Genomic DNA, 25,474 nt, shown 5'->3' on the forward strand with positions numbered 1-25,474 from the left:
CGTTACAAACATCTGCACAAACGCATTATACCCTCCCTACTATTGTGGTGTAGGGTATAAATAGGTCAATTTCCGAAGGGCGTAGGGCCGACAATAGGACGTGTTTTTTAAACAAAAATTTTCTACGTAAAGAAAGTCTGTAGAAGAACATAAAATTGTTATATGTTCTTAAAGAAAGTTGTTTTTTAATAAAAAAAAAAAAAGTTATGTCACCTTTTTGTCCAAAAAACAGCAAAAATCTACTATTTCAAAAATCGGTTATTTTTGGATTCGTAATTGATATTGCTCTGGAATTGTACGTTATTGGTAATTTAGTTGCCTAACTAACAAAAAAGTTGTTTAACTAACGAGTCCATTCGGTCCAAAAGTGCGACCTATATTTTTAAAAAAAGCAGACCAAGGTATAGTAAACTTTTGTAAATTTCAATTTTGAAATGTCTATAACTCGGAAATTATAAGAGATAAATAGCACACTTAAGCATGTTTTTTCAAGACCTAGACGAGCGCTAGGTTTTTTTGGAAACAAAAAAATGGCACGTGTTTAAATATTTTATTTGTCAAAGGTACCCTATTTTTAGCCCCCATAGCGCCGCCCCTTGGTATATTTGTAGGACCCATTTTAATAACTTAAATTCGAATTCTCCATGGCTACGCCCACGTCAAATTTTATCCCGATCGGACCAGCCGATTGCCAGATTTATTTCCAAAAAATTCGATTGTGCAATCTCGGAGACCAGTTCACATCACCTCCACGTTAGATTAACCCTCCGGAGGGTGAGAAGGTCCCTTGGGACCTTTTTCATTTTCAAACTGAAATTACTCTTTGATAGTCCATGGGAAGTATACCCGCCCCCAATATGTATTCCAAGGAAATTCTATCTAGAATCGTTTAAAAAAAATCAAAGCGATCCGAACAATAGTTTAGTTTCTATTGAGATTTAAATGTGTGTTAGTACGGGAACGTGTATAAAGGTACTTGTACTGAAATTTCAACAATAGTTTTTTAGGCCTTTTTTATATAAAACTCATAAAAACTTAATAATGTTATATATAAAAGAAAATTTTTTTTCTAACATTCATTAAACATGTATAATTAATAAATAATAATAAATCAAAACAAACAAAATGTTTAGAATTCCCTAAAGGTCCCAGTGGACCTTGTGCTTCGTATAAGAGCAACTTCTCCTCAACCGTCGGAGGGTTAACATGCCCTAATCGCCCATGCTGAATATCAAATGTGGCATGTAGCGGCTTCCTGTTGAAACCACTTGTTGTTGATGTCCATATCAGCAACTTCTCCTCAACCGTCGGAGGGTTAACATGCCCTAATCGCCCATGCTGAATATCAAATGTGGCATGTAGCGGCTTCCTGTTGAAACCACTTGTTGTTGATGTCCATATCATCTAATTCAGAAATGTGGGCCGATATGGACCACAAGAAACAGACAAATTTTCAGGATGCATTGAATGCTCCACAGTCTTATAAAAACTCTTAGTCCGATTTAAATGAAATTTGACATGAGCAAAGAGAAGTTTAATTTTTTAGTTTAGACGTCACGGGCCCACCAGGAGCGCGGCCAGGGGTCACCAAAGTAGGACACGTCTGGTATGTTACATTTTTAAAACCATTCTGTATCTTCGTTTGGGTTCAAATTTCCAAAAGTTACATATAAAGACTCCACTCATCGAGCACTATAAAAAACCTCGCGTAGCTATGAATTATCTTATAGCTTAGAAAATATTCGCATATTAAAATTAAATCTTACCCACCCTACTCCAGTTTTTTGATAATAGCGGGTCCAAATATTTCCCGATTTTCTCCATTTTATTTAATTGGACTGACAATAGGTATATAAGTTAAACAGGAAAAGAATTGTTTCATGATCATGACCGACTTTAAAGATATATGCATTTGAATTTTCGCAATTTTTTTAAAAAAAGTACTTTTATTCTTTTTAAGTTATCTAAAAAAGTTTATATTTAAATTTATATTTTCTAAAAAGTTAACTTTACACTTAATATTTTAAATGAAAACAAATTTGAAAATTTGTTATACCAAGGGGACCAGGTCCATCCAAAAAACATGTATTTTTTATATAAAATTCAACTTTTGGGCAAAAATTCTCAAATCGTCTAGTCGATATCACAATATAGTAACCCGCTTTAGATGAATAAATTTGTAGTGATTTACTAGTGACATTGTCAGTAGTACCACTACCATATGTACCCTAGCCAATGAAATCTTCTATTGATATTTAACATTAGGTTGTCATTGAAAATCCACCAGTAGACTGTATCACTATTAACTAGGTAGTTACTTTCTATACCTATTGACTACACAGCATAATAAAAAACCAAACTATTGACTCGATCGTTGACAACGTCACCAAAAATGCACTAGAACTGTTGTCTCTAATATATTTCTACTGACGCTTAAAGGAATGTGCAATTGTCTGTAGAAAAATAGTATTGACATAGAGACATATGGTCCTAGGCTGGCTACAGGGATGTTCTTAAATATTTTGTAATGGGTTAAGAAAGACCCTGGTATGGATATTATAGCCAAAAAAAAACTAAAAAATTCCATTTTTGGAATTTTTCAACACTTTATTGTATTTTTTATATTTTTTAATTTTCTATAGAAAAACCTATATAACTGTAAAATTTCATTAAAAAATATACATTAATAAAAATTTAATTTCAATTTGATAAATTTTTATCATTGAAAAAACTCAATAAAAAAATTTTTTGTCATATTTCTCAAAAAAGCATTCCATGAATATATTAATTGTCAAAAGTTATATATATTTTTGAAAAATAAACAAGATCCCCTATCCATTGATATATAACATGTCTACCTTATGTTTTTAACGTGGCAAATTAATTAGGGAATACTTAACAACTCGCAGAGAATATACCTAATATAGAAATCACTATAAAACCTCGTCGTAGCTATCAATTATCCCTTATAGCTGAGGAGATATTAGCATTTGAAAATTAAATTTTCAATATTTTTACCCAAACTACTTCAGTTTTTGTATATCATATGGATCGGTATCGTCCCAAATTCGACAATTTTGTTTGTTGACCCATTCATCCAGAAATGGGCGTCATCATAAAACTTGATCAGTGTTTATCAATGTATGTATTTAAATAAAACACTTTGAAACAATAATTTAATTTGCAAAAATATATCACTTTTTTTATTCAGATAAACAATAAAAATCATTGATTAAAGATCAACATGACGCTCCTTTGAATGATGCAGCGATGCCACCAGGGAGACAGGAATCTCATTTAAATTCAATGATTCCGTATTAGCTAAAAGTTTACGGGTCTTGGAACTAAAATCTAAATCGATGAGATTTTCGAGAACAAGATTTTCCTCAGCCACGAGTTGACGGTCTTGAGCAGCAAACAATTGATTATAAACATCAACAGGATCCAGTTGCCAAAATTTGTGAAATGAAACAGGTGGCTCTTGTTTCCATAACTCAAAGGGATAATCGTTGGGACGAGCCTTTAAATTTTGTAAATGATATTAATGGTTACAATATAAAATAAAGAAAATTCCAATTAAAACAAAAATAAATAAATACTGGTACTTACTTGATGGAACCGCGATGAATGAATAGCTTGCAATTGAATTGAGTGCAAACAGGAGCCCAAAATCATATCATCCGGCGCTGAAGGTGAAGGACATGAGCATTGCTGCAAAATAAGTCTAACCACTGGCAGAGAGAATGCAATGCCACCACCACCTGTTATATAGTTGAATCCATCCTGGGCATGCAAACGATACCCGTAACGTTCACCCAGATAAATATCATCCATTGAATTGTAACATCCAAGTACTTGGCAAACACCTGAAACGCTAACAAAAATAAAGTAAATAGGAAGAAAATTAAAAAGGAAATTACTTTTGATGAATACTAATGGGGAGATGATAGCAAATTCTCTAGAGAAGTAGTAATAAGAGGAGCTGGTAAATTTTATTTCATTGAATATTGTGATGAAAATAGTTTGACGGCTGAATTGTTTGGTATGGATATTTGGTTGATGAGGAAACTTGTTGCCTGCATAACCACAAACATTGCAATAAAAAAATACACAATTTAACAAATAAATCATGAATCTATGGCCTATAAAATTTAAATGAAAATGTTTTCCATTGCCAGTAAATTAAATGTTCAACTCAATACGGCCAATACAATTAATCCCCCTGTGAAACAAATTAAAATTTTAATTGATAATATATTTAACTTTTTTCAAAGCACAATACAAATTTAAAGATGTCTATCTTTCAGTTTTTGTGAAAAAATTAATTTGTTCGTTTAACATCCTTTTTTATACCATTCACCAAGAGTGTTAAGGCTACATATAAGTTTGTCATTCCTTTTGTAATTTGTATATGGTGCTTTTGCGATCCAGTAAATTATGTACTTATATTCTGGATCGTATAGATAGCGGAACCGACATATCCTGTCTGTGTGTATGTCTCGAGAAAATCGATCCACAAATGGACAACCTCGATTTTTAACCTATTTTTGACCTATATCTGGATTACTAAGTCATTAATATAGACAATATTGATATCTAATGTTAAATATTTCAAAGACCTTTGCAACGACGTATATAAGACCATAGTAAGTTAGACCTACAATGGGTCAAAATCGGGAAAAAGTATTTTTTAACTCGAATTTTTTTTTTACCAAAAGTTTTTTTTTCGAAAATTTTTTAATATTTCAAAAAAAGATTTTAAATATAAAAAAAAAATAAAAAAACAATTCGAACAATTTTTTTTTCCAAAAAATGTAAAAACAACTCCTGAAAAAAATTTTTGTTTACCTAAAAATATTTAAAATTTTTATTTTGAAATATAATTTGGGGAAGGGTATATAAGATTCGACACAACTGAATTAGCTCTCTTACTTGTTTTATATTAATTTCCTCTCCAATCAACACTCACCTTAATAAAGTATCATCGTCACTGAGAAATAACCATTGTATTTGATGATTCTCATGTTTTTTTGGATTAAAGTGATGGACACTTTGCTGTCTGGTGTTGTAGTTTTCAATATCCCTCAGAGCTAATTTCAAAATTTGTAATGTTTTGGCACAATGTCCCATCTCAACATTTGGTACACCAGTATTTATTGTTGGTATTGTGTCATCTTAAAATATCAAATAAAGTTTAATTTACAAACACACATATTATTTGTATACACATTAGAACACTTAACTAGACATGCACAATCATGTTTTTAGTACAAAATAAGATTATTTGATACAAATCCTATAATTATTTATTGATGGACTTAGACAATTGAATTGGAAGATACTAATACGAAGAGTTGTACATTGAAATGTGTCTAAAGTGGTCAAAGACTTCGTTATTCTCAATTAAAGATTTGCATGCATCAGAATATTTGAAAACAAAAATAGATTCATATCAGTTATTGTTTTAGTATCACAGGTGCAATGAAGATGACAAATTAGCCTGTTACAGTTATACTAATTAGCCTGCAAATTAAAAAAAAGCACAAAATATTTTTATCACACTTCATAAAAACATAACTTTCAAAACTGTAACAATTTGTTGAACCTACATCTGTCGAATTGTCTGTCATTTATTCAGTTTTGTTTGGCAAATTACCAAGGACGAATACAGCGTTCAAAAACACACGCAAATAATAAAATTATGGAATTGAAATGAAGTGGAAACTGAAACTTATTTTCATCAAAAAATCATATTCATCGATGAGGGCCATTTCTGGATGAATGAGTACGTCTACAAACAAAATTGTCGAATTTAGCACGATACCAATCTACATGAGAACCAAGAGCTTTCAATGCATACCGAAAAATTCACTGTTTGTTGCGGATTTTGGGCTGGTGACGTCAGCACCGTCAACGGCGAGCGCTATGGGTCGATGATTACCAACTTATTTTGGTCTGAACTGGATGATATGGACATCAACGACATGTAGTTTCAACAGGACGGCGCTCATGCCACATTGGGCATTCTGCACAAGTGATTTGAGAGCATGGTCATCTCACGTGTAGGTAATGTAAACTGGCCACTGCGATCCAGTGGGGTTTTTTTAAGTCGCAGGTCTATGCGAATAAGCCACAAACCACAAAAATGGACTTTTCCACTACGACATATCAAAAAAACATGTCAGAAAATGTCAAACTTACTTATAACTCATGCCAAACGCTTTTGAAAAATCGATGGCACAATATCGATTGCTAAATCGACCCACAATATTGAATAGGTTTTATTTAAATTTGCACAGTATTTTATGTAAATTTTGTCAAAAAATTATTTTTTTCAATGATTTTCCAACTTTAGTGCTACATATTAATTGAAAAATTGTGTAATTTCTGAAGTACCAAAAAATAAATTAATATGACTGAAAAATGCGGAATTTTTTAAAATTTTTAGCTTTTATTTTGGAACATTTGTACAATATAAATTTATTCAACCATCTTTCTGGCAACATATAGATTCCGAGAAAAAAGAACTGCTCATATTTTTAGGCCAAGAACAATTCAAGACAATTTCTGATAATCTGTTCCAAAGTGAAGCGTATCCAAGAACGAGCGATCTGTATCGATCGCTACAAATAGTAGTCGGACAGGGCAAGGTCTAGACTATAAGGCGGTTAAGGCAAAACTTCCCAACAATTTCTTTCTAAATAGTTTCTAACAGGTATTGGAACATGTGGCCGAGCGTTGTGATGATGGAATATTACCGTTTTTCGGTTCCCTGTTAAGGTAGGACACTTTTGGTCCCACCAAATACGGAGGATTATATTAGCACCATGGATATAGTTCCGGCTTTAATTTGGTCTCTCGGCTTCAATTCGTATGGTACCCAATTTCCCTGCTCCCAAACGTTCTTAAATATTAAACTAAAAAACTCTCAACCTCTGTAGATTTGAAAACCATAAACAGTTTTTTACTTTTTCAAATAGATTTCATGTTCCTGATAGAAAACTGTTAAAAAAACACGGCTTTTGTGAATTAATAAATGTGAAAGTGTCTCAAAAACTGCAAAATTGTATAAATAATGCTTTGCACGAGGATCCCTTTTTAGATAACGAGTAGTTGTAATCATTAAGGCCTTATATTTTGAGAAAAATTATCTATAGTTAACTTATAGCATTTAACAAATAAAACATGAATCATTTTAATTCAATTTGTGAAAAAAAATATTTGTTCATTTCCAGTTCAGTTCTAACCATATACTTAAGTATTTATGTGCCTTTAATGTCCTTCACTGTTCTATTAAATACATATCTTACCTTGAAAATCACTAAAATATTTGACATGTTTGGCGTAAGATGCCCATGTGTTTTGTATTATTGGCAAACGTTCATGGTGATATTTTGAACACGTTTTAACGGCAAAATATATTTCTTCTCGATTGACGGGAGCCTGCAAAAGAAGGATTTTAAATTTAACAAATTATTGAAATGTGTTCGTTTTGATTTACGAAATCGAAAGTATTTATTAAAACAAACTAACAGACAAAGATTTTAGATAATATTAGGTGACAAAAAAATTAAAGAATTGGTAAAATATTTTGCTTAAAATTCTGTTGAAAAGAAACAATATTATTTTTTTTAAATGTTCTTTGAAAATTTTTGCTCCGACACACCTTTGCGAAAGCTTTTGGCATATTTTTATTTTTTTGTATTTTACATTAGTGTGAAAGTCATATTTATTACTTCCTTTTTGGTGCGCTATAGATAAATTATTGGTAGTGTTAATACACGAAATAATTTGATAGGCAGTACTAAAAAATTAGGAGCTTTTGAAAGAAGTTTAGTTTTAATAATTTGGGGAGGATGACCGAAATTCCAAATTTAATTTTTATGGAGCATTTAAAATTTCGTTAGTTTATAATAAAATTTAATTTTGAAGACTCGAATCTGACGTGTTTTTGAAAACAATGTGTATCGGTTAAGCCGCATCAAATTTTTTGTTCATCTTTTTTTTGGAATTCCCTTCAGGAATACTTACACATGTCATAGATGATGCAGCATTTGCAGTTTGATCTGCATACATGGCACATGCGTCATCCTCATTGTTATTGTTGCTTGTTCGGATATAGTCACTTTTTATGTTGTTCATGCCTTGGGACTCCCATGTGGCCGTAGGGCAAATGTATGAAGCTTTCTTTAACATTACTTTCTGTTTTTTTGAGTTGATGTTACTCCTAGTCGTAGAAGAAAAATCAGAGTGCGACAAGTCAGAAACATTAGTAGTAGTAACTTCAGCATTGGAAGTGTCACCATGAGTCGGAGTTGTAGTATGTGTTGGTTTATTTGTGGTTGCAGTTTTCTCTTGATGACCAACAAATGTCTTTGTATTTTTTATATTAGTATTTTTATTATTTTTTAAAAATATTGTTGTTTTAGTCACTGTTGGAAGCTGTACATTATCATAAATAAAACGAGCCAGCTCATGAGCAGCATCAATACTAAATTCCGAACGATGTAATATTGTTGATTTCTTATTATTGTGGTTGGCATAAATGTCGGCAATACTATTTGAATATTTGGTGGAAGTTCAAATTGTAGTTGTTGTTTGAAATTAAAAATGAAAGAACAATGTGTTAGAGTTAAAGCAAAAATGTATTAACAATGAAAAATAAATACAAATAAGGAGTGAGATCGAAAAATTCTTAACACACGTTTTTCATTACATTTTTTAACCCAAGTATTATTTGAATTTTTTTTTGATCAAGTTACCTTTGAAAAACATGTCAGTTATTATGTGTAATGTCAATTATATTAATTTTTTTGTTAATCTGATTAAAATGAGTGACCAGAAAAAGTGCGTACTGAAATTATTAAATATTTTCAACAAAACCCAACTTGGTCTTACAAAAAGTTGGCCAAGCATACAAAGGTCTGCCGTCAAACTGTTTCCAATGTTATTAAACAGTACCGGGAGAACTTGTCAGTTGATAGAAAACCTGGTTCAGGTAGAAGGAATGGTCCACATGATGTTTCTAAAGCCAAAAAAATAGAACGCATTTTCAAAAGAGCTCCCAACACATCCGGTAGGAAAGCAGCCCGGTTAGCTCAGTGCTCGGACTATTTGGTACGAAAAGTTAAAGCTAATGCAGGTTTAAAAACATACAAGGCTCAAAAAGTTCCTGACAGGAACGCTACTAAAAATTTAGAGGCCAAAAACAGAGCACGGAAATTGAAGTCAAGTTTTATAAAAAAATATTCTTGCTGCATAATGGATGACGAAACGTATGTTCTGGCAGATTTTTCGCAACTTCCAGGTCAAAAATTTTATGTTGCTGATGCTCGAGGGAATGTTGAAGAAAAGTTTAGGACCCAAAAGCAGACAAAATTTCCCAGAAAGTTCTTGGTATGGCAAGCAATATGCAGTTGCGGCAAAAGAAGCCACTCATTTGTTACAACGGGCTCTATAAATACCGAAATTTACATCAAGGAATGTTTACAAAAAAGGCTGCTTCCATTCATAAGACTTCATAATGTGTCCACTTATTTTTGGCCTGACTTGGCATCCTGTCACTATGGCAAACAAGCCCTTGAGTGGTACAAGAACAATAATGTGGTATTTGTACCAAGAGAGGCAAATCCTCCAAACTGCCCGGAGCTAAGGCCAGTGGAGAGATATTGGGCTCTTGTTAAAAGAGAATTGAAGAGTACAAAAAAGGTGTCCAAAAGTGTGGTAGATTTTAAACGGAGATGGACTACATGTTCGAGCAAAGTGACAGAAAGCACTATAAAAACGTTAATGGAAGGGTTTCCGAAAAAGGTTCAAAATTTCATCACTAGTGATTAAAACTATAAAAATAATTTTTTTTGTAAATTGTAATAATAATTTCAATCAAATAAAAAAAAAATTAAAGCTGTAAGTTTAGTGGTTTCTTTTTTATAAACATATATGTATGTTAAGAATTTTTCGATCTCACTCCTTAAATCACTGCAGCTTTAAACAAGGCTATACTCCTAAAATATACAACTGCAGTATATATGGCCTTTCTGTTTTACAAATGCATACACTATCATCTACACATTCCTACTGTTATTCAAATTTCTACATATATCAAATAAATTGCAATGACTTACATTCTTTAAGTTGGCCTGTATCTATAACTTTAATGTTTTAAGCAGAAATTTGATTGAAATATATTGAATTGATTTCAAAATTCATTCAAAAAATATGTAAACAAATACTTATAAAGGGTGTTTTTTTAGAGGCGAACTTTAAATTAACAGACTGTTTTATTCTTGACAGTACTCGGTTGCTTTGAGATTAGTTTGGTTTGGCGATTTTTTATATATAGACTCTCGCCAGATCAATTTTAGCAAATTCCTCAAATTTAGTTTAAAAATCATGGTTTAATTCGACAAACTGATAGGGCATTACTACCCTACTCTATTCCAGGAAGACAAGTGCTGAACCTCGATCCAGTGGGATAGGAATCTTATTATACGCACCAACAGAAGCAGCCGAATTCTCTACAAAAAATCGTTTTATGACCTTCACAGCAGAGTATTAATATCACAACACTGAGGTGATATTGTGATAATGATGTGTGATTTAATACCATTGTAGAGAGCACAATGGGAAGGCATGGATTAGGGCTGCACATTACTATTAGCAGAAAATGGCGAGGTTTACTTCAAAATGTACAAGTGATCATCACTTCGTAATCGAAACAATTCACTCAAAAATATAACGTTGATAAACTCAAAGATTCAACAGTTGCAAATTCCTTCACGTTAGCATTGAGAACATCGCATCAGAATAATAATAATAATAGAGATCGTTGCTGGGAGGAAACAAAAAAAATATGAACACAAGCTGCAGACAATCACCTAGGATATAGGAACAACTCCCGTAAATAGTGAATTTGTGATGAAACCTGGAGACTGGTGTTGGAGAGAAAGAATGCTAAAGCCTCAATTAATAATAGCCATACGCCTAAACCAAAAGGTTAAGCGCAGTGACCGATGTGACAAACGAATCTGGGTTAAAACAACTAAAAAAGTATTGTCGGTCAAGCCCGACCATATAATACCCTACACTAAGTAAAAGAGCCAAAACATTTTTCTTTTAAAATTTCAATAATTTATATTTTTGAGTGATTTTCGGAAGTGGGCCTTATATGGGAGCTATGACCAATTATGGACCGATCACCATGAAATTGGGTCGTGTGATTTATGTCTATATGAGAGTTAACTATGTTGAATTTTGTGTGTACACCAACATTTTTAAGCGATTTATCGCGACAAAATTTGGTGACATGAATTTTGTATATATAAAACTTATTTGGAGCGGAATTTGTGGAGATACATATATAAATTAAACATTTATGACCGATAAAGTCCAATTTCGGAAGAACATTTGTATGGGAGCTAGGTGAAATAATAGACCGATTTTAGCCAGTTTCAATAGGCTTGGTCCTTGAGCCGAAAAAATACTATGTACTAAATTTCATCGAAATATCTTCAAAATTGCGACCTGTACTCTGCGCACAAGGTTTATATGGGCAGCCAGCCAGCCGACCAGACGGACGGACGGACATCGTTTAATCGACTCAGAAAGTGATTCTAAGTCTTTAAGGTGGGTGTTAGACTAATATTTTTGGGCGTTACAAACATCTGCACAAACCCATTATACCCTCCCCATTATGGTGGTGTAGGGTATAAATATCGCTAAAGAGAATAAAATAAAATAACTACATAATGGTTCAAAACCATTGAAAAGCGATGCTGGAGAACTCGTTACATCCAAACCACCGAAAGAAGAAGAATTCTATACAGTATATTGTCGTCATCCCTACGACAACATTACTGTCGTTTGTCGAATCACATTCGGCTAACGTAAATATCTCCATCGATTGTCCCAATATTACTGAAATTTGCGAAGCAATATCACTGAAAAACAAAAGAGCTATTAAAAATTTACGCAATAACGTTTTATTGTGGTTGGCATTTACTCACTCCAATTATAAACAAATTCTGGAGTACGGAACTTTTGCCAGAGAAAATTTCTGAAATAGAGATGTACGAGTATGATCAACAAGGTGATTGCACACATAATGAATAAAATAATTTCAACTTCTCTTCTTCCTGAGCTTAGAAAGGAATAAGCCGATTTTCATATTAACAGCCTAAGAGTGATCATAGAGCAGATTGTAAAATGGAGATCATCTTTGTACCTGACGTTTATAGAATTTGAGAAGGCTTTTGACACCCTTAATCACGCAGCTATATGGAAGGCATCAGAATGTAATGTTGTGTCTGTAGTAATGGATAAGGCAGAATCTTATAGAAGGGGAATCACTTGGGGAAGACTGGAGTCTACAAGGAAGACTGGAAGACCTGAATGAGTAAACATTAACCGTAGTGGATAAAAGTGGAGGTTCCAAAGCTGACATCTCCAGCCGCATGAACAAAGCCCGGCAAGAATTTGGCCAACTTTAATCAGTGAGGAACTCGTCATATATACAAAGAAGTTTTTTTTCAGTGATGAAGCACACTTTTGGTTAAATGGTGATAACGTTACAGTCAAAGGTGAGCAGTACAGAGATATGCTGTAACTTTTTCGTACTTCAATTGGCATTGCAGACATGTGGTTTCAGCAGGATGGTGCTACGGTACCGTGAAATAACTCCCTATGAAAAAATGAAATAACACCCAACAAATTTTTCATACAACTTGGGACTTATCATAGGGAGTTATTTCATAATTTTTTGTTGGGAGTTATTTCATAATGCAATAACTCCCATTGAAACAACTCCCAATCAAATTTTTGTTGGGTTTTATTTCATTTTATTTAGGGAATTAGGAATTATTTCATTGTATTGGGATTCATTTAATTTTTGTTGGGATCTACTTTGCAAAAGCATAGCCCATAAATATCAAAAACTGGCTTCGCCCACAAAATTTGTTTTGCATTGCCGGCCTTCTGCCGGGCGCTAAGATTTTCTCCTCTGGGGTATATGAAAAACCGGCTTCGCTCAGAAAAGATTCTTTTTACATGTTTCGTCAAATGTTTCCTCAGTAATTTGATAGTATCGCGCGCTGTGTGACATGTAACATCAGGTACCGTAAAATAGCTCCCAAATGAAATAACTCCCAATGAAATAATTCCCATCAAAAATGAAATAATTCCCAAACTTGAAAAATGAAATAACTACCAAAGGATAAAATGAAATTACTCCCAATAATCGGCGTTTTCATTATTTTAAAAATATTAGTCCCATAAAAGCGAAGTAACTCCCAATGAAATAAATCCCAATAGAAATGAAATAATTCCCAATCCGAAGCAATTTATTTATGTATGTAATCTAACACCCAATGAAATGAAGAACTACAAAAGTGAAATTATTCTTCGCTTATCAAACATTTTTTGGATTGCGGGCCTATGGCGTATCGCAGAGTTTTCGTCCTCTGGGGTGTATCAAAAACTGGCTTCGCTCAGAATTTTTTTTTGCATTTCCGGCCTTTGTCAGGTCGCAATGATTTCTTAATCAGGTGCGAAATGAAAATTGGCTTTCTGAAATATTATAAAAACCTTTCTGCAATGAAAGAAATCTTTTCTGAGCGAAACCAGATTTTGATACCCCCAGAGGAGAAAACCTTAGCGCACGGCCGAATACCGTCTATGCAAAAAACTTTTCTGAGAGAAGCCAGTTTTTGATACACCCCAGAGGAGAAACCATAGCGCCCGGCCATAGGCCGGAAATGCAAAAAAAAATTCTGAGCGAAGCCAGTTTTTGATACACCCCAGAGGACGAAAACTCTGCGATACGCCATAGGCCCGCAATCCAAAAAATGTTTGATAAGCGAAGAATAATTTCACTTTTGTAGTTCTTCATTTCATTGGGTGTTAGATTACATACATAAATAAATTGCTTCGGATTGGGAATTATTTCATTTCTATTGGGATTTATTTCATTGGGAGTTACTTCGCTTTTATGGGACTAATATTTTTAAAATAATGAAAACGCCGATTATTGGGAGTAATTTCATTTTATCCTTTGGTAGTTATTTCATTTTTCAAGTTTGGGAATTATTTCATTTTTGATGGGAATTATTTCATTGGGAGTTATTTCATTTGGGAGCTATTTTACGGTACCTGATGTTACATGTCACACAGCGCGCGATACTATCAAATTACTGAGGAAACATTTGACGAAAGAATAATTTAAAGAAATGGACAAGTTAACTGACCACCTTATTCATGTAATATGACGCCGTTTATTTTCTCTGAGGATATGTCAAATCCCAAGTCTATGCAGTTAAACCAGAAACTATCGAATACTTGGAAGCGAATATTCTTCAGGTTACACCATGTATGCACTAGGCCATAAAATAACCTAATTACAAAGTTTTGCTCTGATTTATTTCAAATGAAAGTTCTCCACCTCTATACAAAACACCATTTACATAAATATTACAAGAAAAACTTACCTTTTGAATAATCTCATACTAAATACGACACCAGCACTCAGCATTGGATATGGAAACCATTTGGGATTTTCAAAAAATGCAAAATGATGTATGATTGTAGGTTCACGATCATATAAAGGTTTTCCCAGATACAAATGCTGATAAAAGAAATGTATACACAATTTAATAATGATTTTTTTCTTTTTGCTCTAAATCATTATCCATAGTTATCAGCAAAAAATAACAAACAAAAAACAACAAATCAACAAGGTATCTACTTTTATGAAAACAAAAAAATACCTGTGTATGATTCTCATGCTTTAATTTATCCATTAGTAGTTTCACTTTAACTCTTGTCCTCTCCTCACAAAATACAATCCATCTTGTGTTATCATTGATTACTTCCATATATTTTTGTTCATTTGTGTTTTTCTCCATGGTGTTCACGTGACTTTTGCTTTGCAGCAGCATTAGTTGTGGTATTAAATTGTGTATTGTCCAGCCTCCTGGGTAATTTAATATTTCATGCAGTACATGTACTTGGATTCTGTACTTCGGTTGTAATTCCACTGATTGTTTGATAATATTCTCTTTTAGATTTCTACTTAATTCACTGTGATATTTTGTGCCTTGACTTTGTATGATAAAAACAACTTCGATTGCTGGTGCTGAAATTGTATTTGGGGAAAATTAGGAAAGAAATATTGGAAATTGTTTAATACAAAAGTAAGAGTACAAAGAAGTTATTTTTTTAAATGTAAAAGTCGGAAAATATAAAGAGTTTGTCATATGACCATGTGATACCAAAATTGCTATTGGTTCCGGAAAATGACGAAGCACTGTGTGGTCAATCGCAAAAAATTATGCATGAAGCAACTTAGTAAACTAAACTGGAATTTTTTATTACAAATTCCCTCTCGTTGAAATCTGTCCATATTTGCAGAATTTACAAAATGTACAAAGATTTTCTAATCCTAGATGGTCAACAATGACACCCTGTATCTGATCTTGTATTTAAGTAGGTGGTGCATTTTCTGTTAATGCCTATGTTCTCCTCTACAATTCACGATAGACCACACTGTACGATGTAAATCGAATTTCAAATTTATTTCAAATCGGATAACGAGAATACATGCCGGAAAAAAACAATATAAATTTGTCTGACTTCTTCAAAAATGTATTTAAATACCTACACACAAATACATAAAACAATAAAATCAATTTGGAACGGGGAATCCCTAGTTTTTGTTTATAAATAACAGAGGCGAAGGAAATCGGAGGACGACGGAAATCGAATTTAAACGGAACAAAATTTTTGACGATGTAAGTCGAGGGACTGCATTATTATTCTTGTAGACTTGATTGAATCAACTTAAATACGAGTGCGGCTCAACAAGTTCCAGAGTTATTGATTGCAGCACATGTTTTTTGATAAAAAAATCATTTTATTTTTAAATTGAGCTCAATAAAATTTGTCCAACGCTTCTCCAATTTTTTTTCATCCCTTTCAAAAGATAAGATTTGTAGAGGTCATTTCTTCAGGCTTGGAAACAAGAAATTGTTACTATGGTTTAAACCAAAGAATAGGTCTGTTAAGGGAACAATTCGTAGGCTAATTCATGGACTTTTGCTATGGAAACTGCAAATATATTCACCCTTGCATTATCCTGGTGAAAAAGAACTTTCTTCTTGACCAAATTAGGCCTTTTTTAAATTCTCATTAAATCGACACAATAAGTTGGCACAATATTCGCCATTGCACAGTGGTTTAGAAACTTTTTTTTGGAAATAATTCGGTATCTTGGGAACTATTGGAGATATTGTTACGAAATTTCACATGGTTTGGTGTTTTCGAGTTGATTTACTTTTGTTCAGCTTCCTAGCGGTAATGGGGGCAAGTACGTAGCCCCTTAAAGATGGTTACCTCGGGTCTCAAGTTTTTTAAAAAAATCGCTAAAAATCTAATTATAATCCGAATGAGCTGTAATTTTTAATATAAATAGTCCTTGAGAAGATCTACAAAAACTACGCTTAGTGTAGATTATCTCTTTTAGTTGAAGAGATAATCAGATTTATTGATTTATTCATTTTAATTTTGCTCGATCTTTTTATGGTGTTTTAGATATGGCGGGCCTACGGAGGGTCGAAATTTATTTTTAAATTATGAGATATATTGGCGATAAAATTCTTAATTTATTTGTTATGTTATTTCTCAAAAAAGCCCACATATTTTTTCTTTTGTAGAAAAAAATTTCTTGGGGACTATATAGAATTTTTATATGATCCGGAAAGATAACTTAATGCAAAGGTGTGTAAAACAAATTTGGCTCACTTAAGAGGACATACCACCCCCCAAGTCCTATCCAAAAAATTCTAAAAAGGCAAAGCACCGATCCACGAAAAAGCTCCATATGTTTCTTAAATACCTACTAAGTATTTTTACTATCACACGGTAAATAACATCACAGTAGGCACTTTTCTGAAAAAAAATCAGTTTTTGGAACACATTTTCCCCGTTTTAGGAATTTCGGTATTTGAAAATAAAAAATGTAAAAATTCTAATGCCATTGATTTAAGGACATTTGAGTCTATATTGGTTCCAAATTTTGTTATGATTTCTTTAACTTTTAAAATTTTACATTAATTCAAATTTTATATTTTTATTCGTGAAATATCACCATATGAAAATTTTTTTAGTTTTTAAGGTAAATGAAGTCCCAAAATTTTATAAATCAATCCTCAAGTCATAATGTTTTCAACAATATCAAAGACTTATATAAAAAGCCTTTATTTACTCCTCAGAAGTTAAACAAACCTTGCCTCATTTGATAAGTTTGTATGTTTTTTCATATAATGCGTGCAAAATCTGTTACACCACAAATTCTGTAAAAATTTACATTTGATATGTTAATAATATTTGCATGAAATATATGAAAAAACGTACAAATTTTTCAAAGGGGGTTTGTGGAACTTCTGAGGAGTAAATAAACGCTTTTTATATATGTAAGTATTTGATATTAATGAAAACCTTATGACTTGAGGATTGATATTGTAGTAAAATTAAATAATTTTATAAAATTTTTGGACTTCATTTACATTAAAAACTAAAAGAATTTTCATATGGTGATTTTCCACGAATAAAAATATAAAATTTTAATTAAAGTAAAATTTTAACAATTAAAGATATCATAACAAAATTTGTCCTTAAACCAATAGCTTAAACCAATAGCGTTCGAATTTTTGAAATTTTTTATTTTTAAATACCGAAATTCCATTCAGATTATAATTGGATTTTTAGCGATTTTTTCAAAAAAATTGAGACTCGAGGTGACCAACTTTGAGGGGCTACGTACTTTCCCCCATTAGGGAAAGGCAGCTGAGCAAAGGGAAGTCTACTCGAGAGCACCTCAGCTCAAACCATGTGAAATTTCGTAACAATATCTCCAATAGTTTCCAAGATACCGAATTATTTCCTAATGTTGTTGTGGAGCCACGTTTCATCACGGTTACGAAACTGAACAAAAACTTGGACATATTTCGGTTGAACAACCCCAAACTCTCCATCGAAGTTGTCAAACGGTTGCGTTTGTGGTCGATTGCGAGAAAACGCGGCAATCATCATGGGGTAAGCTTTCTCATACCCAAGTGATCATTCAAAATTGAAAGCACTGAGCCGTATCGTAAATTTGTTCAATTGTTTCGGATGTAGACAACCACTGGGCATCCAGAACGCTCGGTATCTTCCGTGCTTGTATTACCACTACGAAATTCAGTAATCCACTTTTTTATCATTAAAATATATGGTATGAAGTTCCTATAGTATTTATCAAGCTTGCCTTGGTTTGAATGTTGGTTTTTTCCGCAAAAAAACACATCCCGTGATCACACGAAATTAATTTTTTTCCATTTTTTCCTCAAGTCGCTCGGTATTCTGCTATCAATGGCTCTCAAACAGAAACTAAATGACACAGCTTTTAAAAATTGTGACAGAAGTCAGCTGATAGCTGTCTGTTGACAGAAGTAGTCTTAGTCCTTCAGTTGGGAGGCTGGAAATTCTAAATGTTACGGACTTATTGACCCGCCCTCATATGACTTTAATCAGAATGATATTTTAAAATCAACTGTTTACGCGTAATTTAACATACATTTTAAGTGTGTATATTTAAATGTCCCTTAGTGTAAACATCTACATTCGCCGTAAAGTTGTTTTGTACTCTCTCCCTGATCTCTTTGCTATAAACCTTCTTAATTGTAATTATAAAGAAAAGAATTGTAACACTTTACTTGCTGATCAAACCCCGAAAGAAAAGGTGTATATACCGCAAACTAAATCAAAATTAAACAACCCCCATTTTAATACCCATTTTTATTTTCTTATAAAAATATTTCGAAAAATCTTACGATTACTACCCCAACATAACCAAAACTTATTTTTAGCGGTAAACTGTTTTTATATGGTCAAATATTATTAACTTCTACATATAAATTTCTATAATTATAAAAATATGCAAATAGTGACAGTGGTTTCAATGTATTTGACTTACTTGTTCCCATTGTAAATGTTGTTAAAATTAACACAATTATGAAATTTATTAAAATCATTTTGTTTTCTTTGTTGCTGCTGTACTTGTTGTTGTTGTTGCTGATGATGGTATTGTTGTAGTTATTATTATTGTCAATTAGTTTAAAATGTCAACAAATTATCTCTCTTAAATTTAATTTAATTTTATTATAAAAATATTTTTTATATTGTATTAAGAACTATATTTGTGTATTTTATATCCTTTATTATTTTAGATAAATTACATAAAATATTCACAAGACATCACATTTGCATATTTACAATACATAATAATGTATAAATGAATGTTTATCTTTGTTAGTTTTCATATCTGAATGTGTGAAGAAAACAATGAAGTTAATCAAGAATGGATACACAATAACAATTGATCAATGCAATTGTGTATTTTAGAGAAATTTAATTGGGTCTATTGATAATTAACTATAACCTTACATATACATGGTCGACGTACTGAAAATATTCACATGAAATGCTTCCTATGTCAGCAAAAGACTCAATAACAGATATTCATTCGATTTCTCGTCTCTTATTACACCCATATAGGTATCGATACTTTACTAAATATACAGTAAATCGTTTCATCCCTCATTGTGGCGACCCTTTAGAGTAACATGGTGCAAACAAAATGGAAACGATTCACCGATATTAGAATCTACTTAGTTTTATCTTTATTATCTACATAAATCAATTTAAATCTTACGTTTTCTGAGGAGTTTTACAATTTCTTTCTAATGCACATTTCTTCCATTTCAACTGTGCTTTCTCATATTGCTTGCAAATTTATATTTTTGTTTACTTATCAATTACGCTCCTGATTTATTTTAGATGTGTACAATGAATACTGAAATGCATTGTAAGCAACAAATTACACATGAAACATACAAGAACACTTTTCATAGATAGCAAATTCAAAATAATGCTTCAGCTTCCTTGGCTTTTATGCAATTCAATTATCAATACAATAAATCGTCACAATACAAATAAATCAAGAAAATTAAACTAAATAAAATAAGAAATAAACAAACTTAATTGAAGATGAATAAAATATAAATATGCTGGATGGTAGATTTATTTAAAGATCAAGAACACCATACAAACAAACAAAATAATAATTTTATAGGGTTTCAAAATAAGAAAAATATCCCAGGAATATTTTTTTCAGAAATTTCTGGGAAATTTCGGGAATTCCTTTATAAATATTCTCTTTAAAGTTACTGTTATATATATTTAGATAAAACATTTTCGTTGTGATTTTTTTGCCAATCGAATGCTTCGATTATATCCATAGATTTTTTTTAATTCTCAAAATAGTAAATCAGTTGACAAATAAGAACTACGATTTATTGAATGTATGATTTAAAACTACGGGATTTAAAATATTTGGTGTATCTTTTGAAAGCGGTTTTTGTTTTTAATAACTTATATGTTGTTTTGAAGGGTACATATCTCTCATTTATTCTCAGTTATTTTTGAACATTATAGAGTAAACAACAAAGTTTTTTTTTTTGCTTCGAAACTCTCGAATTTTTTGCCAACAAAACTCAACAACTTCATATGCGGGAAATTTTGCCTTACTTCTTTAAACAAATAAAAGAGCTATATTGGGCTGTGCCGAATCTTATATATCCTTCACCAAATTATACTTTAAAATGCAAATTATAAATATTTTTAGGTAAACAATTTTTTTTTCCAAATTCTTTATGAAATTTATTTTAAAAAAGAAAAATTTTTTTTCGAAATTTTTTTCAAAATTTTTTTTAACTATTTTAAAAAAAAAATTTTATTTATTAGTAAAAAAAAATTTCTTTGATAAAAAAAAAATTCGGGTTAAAAAATATTTTTCCCGATTTTCACCCATTGTAGGTCCAAATTACTATAGCTTTATATAGATCGTTGCAATGGACTTTAAAATATGTATCATTAGATATCCATATTGTCTATATTAGTGACTTAATAATCCAGATATAAATAAAAAATAGGACAAAAATCGAGGTTGTCCCGGTTTTTTCCTTATACAGTATTGGCCATAACTAAAGTACCCCCTCAATGAATTTTTTTCATATGGTATTTTTTTGTATAAAATCAAAGTTTTAAATATCTATTATGTATTATTTTCATTTGTTAATATGTTTAGTATTGATAAACAAATACTTTCAAAGTTAACCTTTCTATAAGAGGTAACTTGAAATTAAAAAATATTTTAAGGTTGAAAATGAAATGGGCAAAACTAAAGCACCCCTTCAAGGATATACTATAAAAACAAATTATAATTAATTTTTTGTTGCAAATCCTTTGATTTGGATGGCACAAGAACATCTTTTGGCATAGAAGATATTATGTTTTTATTGCGTTTTTCGATATTCCTTCGCAGTCTATTTTAACGGCATGAAATAAATCGTGAAAATTTCCGATCCTTATTTCAGCAATTTTAACGATTTATTTTCAGATTAACAATGTGCCACAAGTTCTCAATAGGACTGAGAACGGGAGATTGACCAGGCCAATGAAGAACTTGAATCTTATTGCTCTGTAGCCAAGTCTTACAAACTTTGGAGGGGTGCTTAGGATCGTTATCCTGTTGGAAGCTCACTATAATTGGCATCTCTTCACTGGCATAAGGCAACATTACAGCTTTCAATATATCACGGTACATGACCGATCCATAATCCCATAAATTTTATGATTTGGCCCAAATCCTTGACCAGAAAAGCAACCCCAGACCATTACATTGCCACCTCCATGTTTAATTGTTCCTTTGCAATACTTAGGATTCAGTCTTTCTCCTTTTGGTCTGCGTACACGCCTTATTCCAGCGGAACTTTTTAAGTTGTATTTGGATTCGTCAGGAAACAGTACTGTCTTTAATTTTTGGACACTCCAGTCGATGTGGGCTTTTGCAAATTTCAGTCTAGCTTTCTTGTTCTTAACTGATAGCAATGTTTTTTTGTTGGTCGTCAGCTGAATAATCGGGCTTCTACTACTCTTCTACGGATTGTTCTTTCGCTAACGCATAATCTAAATATTGTTCGTACTTGAATAGCTGATGCTGTGGGATCTTTTTGTATTGCTCTTTTGATCAAGGAATCATAATATCGTGTCTTTTTTCGAAAAACGAAAGCTCCGGTGATATGCGACCAGTCTTAAAAAAATTTGAAACGAGCCTGGAAATAACTGATCTGTTAATTGAATATTTTTTACTCAATTCATGTAGTGATAACCCCATCTTCCAGTCTTCAATAACTTTAATTTTAAATTCACTGGAGTACTTGTTCCTTGTCATTGTTTTTTTTCACAATAAACTGTATAAAACTTAAATTTTGTACGTTACGTCTTCCTTTATTTTTATCTTTTGGAATTTTTAAGTCCATTCATTGTGATTCCCGATAACTCACATTGTAAATATACACTACCGAGTCAAATTTTTAAACATCTTATAAGAGGGTGCTTTTGTTTTGTCCGTTGCGTTTTGAGTTTTTATATGATTTATCATTTTAAATTAATTTTTAATAAAATTATCTTATACTAAATGAAAATTAAATGAACATTAACAATATTAGTTAATAAAATATATACAAAATACATCCCAAAAAAGCCGTTTTTATCAAAAAAATTATGATTTGAAAAAATGGGGTGCTTTAGTTGTGGCCAATACTGTATCTCAGCCATTTGTGGGATGATTTTCTCGATATACTGATGTATCAATCATGTTTGTAAATTATTTCGGGTCTACGGAAAGCTGATTTCAACATACAGACGGATAGACAGACAGACGGACAAGGCTATATCGACCTCGCTATCTATAACGATCCAGAATATACATACTTTGTGGGGTCGCAAATAAAAAATATATAAATTACAAGCGGAATGACAAACTCTTGCTTTTGCCGCTCATGGTGAAGGTTGAACAATATCCAGAATATGCGGCAATATATGAAACAGAAATATTCCATCATCACCCGCTTTATAGTGCAGATCATGCGCTGTCTAACTACTATTTGTGGGAATGCTCTCTGTGGGATACGCTTCATATTGGAATAGTGTATCCAATATTGGCTTGATTCTTTATTGTCCTCAAAAGATGAGGAATTCAAAATTACATAATTTTTGACTCCTCAACTACAATTTGTCAACCATAACGAAAAAATTTGTGTCATTTAGACTGAATAATTTGATTAAAAAAAAATTCGGTTATCACAACTAAAACAAATATTATTTAAAATAGAAAAATTAACATTTCAGGTAGGTTGACTTAACACAAATTGAAATTTTAAGTTCTTAAAAGAATTATTGAGTTGTTTAACATCAAACTGCCTGTTTCACGATGTCGAAAGAAAAATTTGTATGAAAAACACTCAGTTTTTAAAATTATTTCGAATAATTTTCATACAAGTTTGTTCGAATCATTTTTCTTTCGACATCGTGAAACAGGCCTTAAAACTTCTAAGAATATTCATAGTTAGAGAAAATAATTAGATTTTTAATTTTAGATTTGTTTAATCTAAATCTTTATATCTTTCGAAACGAATAACTCTTTTTATACAGATTTGACTAATCTTTTAATAAATTTGTATTAGGGTTAAACTAGGGGTGGATTTATATGAAAATGCATGTTTTTCTCGAATGTCCAAATACAATGTAGAATAATTATATGAATAACACACTTTTCTGTAAAATGGCATCGATTTGTTACGGCATATTTTGTTATATTATACCTTAAAACGCATATTTATATGCATATTATTCCAATTTTTAATAAACATATGTCGTCAATGGGCAATCATTGCCTCAACAAAAAGTGTCTTGTAGAATTTTTTTATAAAAACAGCATCAAATATTGTCGACTAAGTTATTTCGACATCGAGAAACTGGCAATAACTCTTCGACAATTCTCTATCAGCACAAAATGTTGCTTCGAAAAAGTTTAGAGATATTTTTGAAATATTATTGTAAAAAGTTAATTAATGGTATCTAAACCGTACATATTATTTTCATTGTATTTTCGATTTATAAGAAATTTACAACTTTTCTGCACGATCAACATTTTCACTTGGCGCATGATTCAGTCGTTAAACAAACAATTATTAATCTCCAGATATTAGAATTAATATATCCAATAATAAGTGCATCAAAATCCGCCCCTAGCTATAACTATTTAAATTTTTTGTAAATATGCTACCTCCAGTTTCAAATCGCGATTTCACTTTATCGCGATCGTAAAAAAAGTTGGTTCTTTGAAATTGGATACTGTCGGAAAAAAAATAATAATCCTAATTTATATACATTATTGAATTTAGACCGATTATTTGAAAAATTTTATTGGTTTTTGGCTTAATTTAGTTTTTAAAAATTCCCGGAAACTCCTGGGAATGAACAGATTATTTTTTAATATTTTCCGGGAATTAAAAATGTACGGGAAATTAGGAACCCTACTAAGTACAAGCACTTGTTGTTCTATATTTAGCACAATTATTTTTAATTTTTATTTAATTTTTTATTTTTTTGTAAATTATCACTGTGACAAGTTGCACACTCTTGTAAACATACGCTTTACTATCACATTACGGTTGCAATTGAAGTTGATAAATTTATTTATTACTAGATGATAATTCTGTACATCACAATAGATATTCTATAGCCAACAATTAACATTGAAATTGTACATCCAGTGTCATTGTAAAATATGTTTTTTTTTTGAATTATGATTTTTTATTTCGTACAATTTTTCGCATTTATATTGTCTAACCACGTGCTATTCGTATGATAATTTTGTTTGCTACAGAGCCACACGAACCGTTTTAATTGATGCACCGCTATCAACTGTTTGTAAATATTTCGTTTATTCGTTGACTAAACTCAGTATTTCACAAAGATTTTTATTTATTATGTATTTTTATCTCAAATTGTATATGATTTCACTCAGTGCTAGTTGAGATCTGTGTCCACTGCGCCGATGCAAACAATTTGTGTTTTTATGAATGAAAATGTAACTTTAGTTCGAGTGACTATTTCGAAGTGATGTTTTTCGTAGCAAGTGTTTGGTAGAAGAAGATTAATGCTAAAACATGCAAGATGTCACCATTAGTGTGTCCCAAAAATTTTTTTTTTCTTATTTTCATGGGTGCATAATTTGAAAGCTTATAGAGTAGAGTATTTTTGAGATTTTTTTCAGATTTTTCGGAAGTGGTTTAGAGGTCGCTCAAGTCGAGTTTTTGCTAAAAATCGGTTTTGTCGGCTTTTTTCATAACTTTGTCAAGACCCTCGATTTTCATTACTTTTGAGGACATTGTTTAAAAAAAAAATGTACATGCTTTATTTTTGTGTGCAAACATTTTTAGTTTTTACTAGCATAACCCGGTGCACTTCGCTACCCCTACCCAAGTAAAATTAAAAAAATATGAATGGAAATACGAAAATAACACATACAAAATTTGAA

General features: G+C 31.6%; 1 protein-coding gene across 1 annotated transcript in view; it reads right to left on the reverse strand.

The window, feature by feature from the left end:
• Nucleotides 1-3,232: 3,232 nt before the first annotated feature.
• The window catches only part of LOC135950761 (beta-1,3-glucosyltransferase), a 33,800-nt gene continuing 11,558 nt past the window's right edge, over nt 3,233-25,474 (reverse strand). The window contains exons 2-8 of the mRNA XM_065500292.1: nt 14,760-15,127; nt 14,481-14,617; nt 8,032-8,557; nt 7,311-7,443; nt 4,970-5,174; nt 3,610-3,874; nt 3,233-3,520 (exon numbers count right to left, since the gene is read on the reverse strand). Of these exons, the coding sequence (XP_065356364.1) occupies nt 3,233-3,520; nt 3,610-3,874; nt 4,970-5,174; nt 7,311-7,443; nt 8,032-8,557; nt 14,481-14,617; nt 14,760-15,127 (1,922 nt within the window). The remainder of the gene's footprint in view (nt 3,521-3,609; nt 3,875-4,969; nt 5,175-7,310; nt 7,444-8,031; nt 8,558-14,480; nt 14,618-14,759; nt 15,128-25,474) is intronic.

The sequence above is a fragment of the Calliphora vicina genome, chromosome 2 (genome assembly GCF_958450345.1).
Source record: "Calliphora vicina chromosome 2, idCalVici1.1, whole genome shotgun sequence".
In the NCBI taxonomy this organism is placed as follows: domain Eukaryota; kingdom Metazoa; phylum Arthropoda; class Insecta; order Diptera; family Calliphoridae; genus Calliphora; species Calliphora vicina.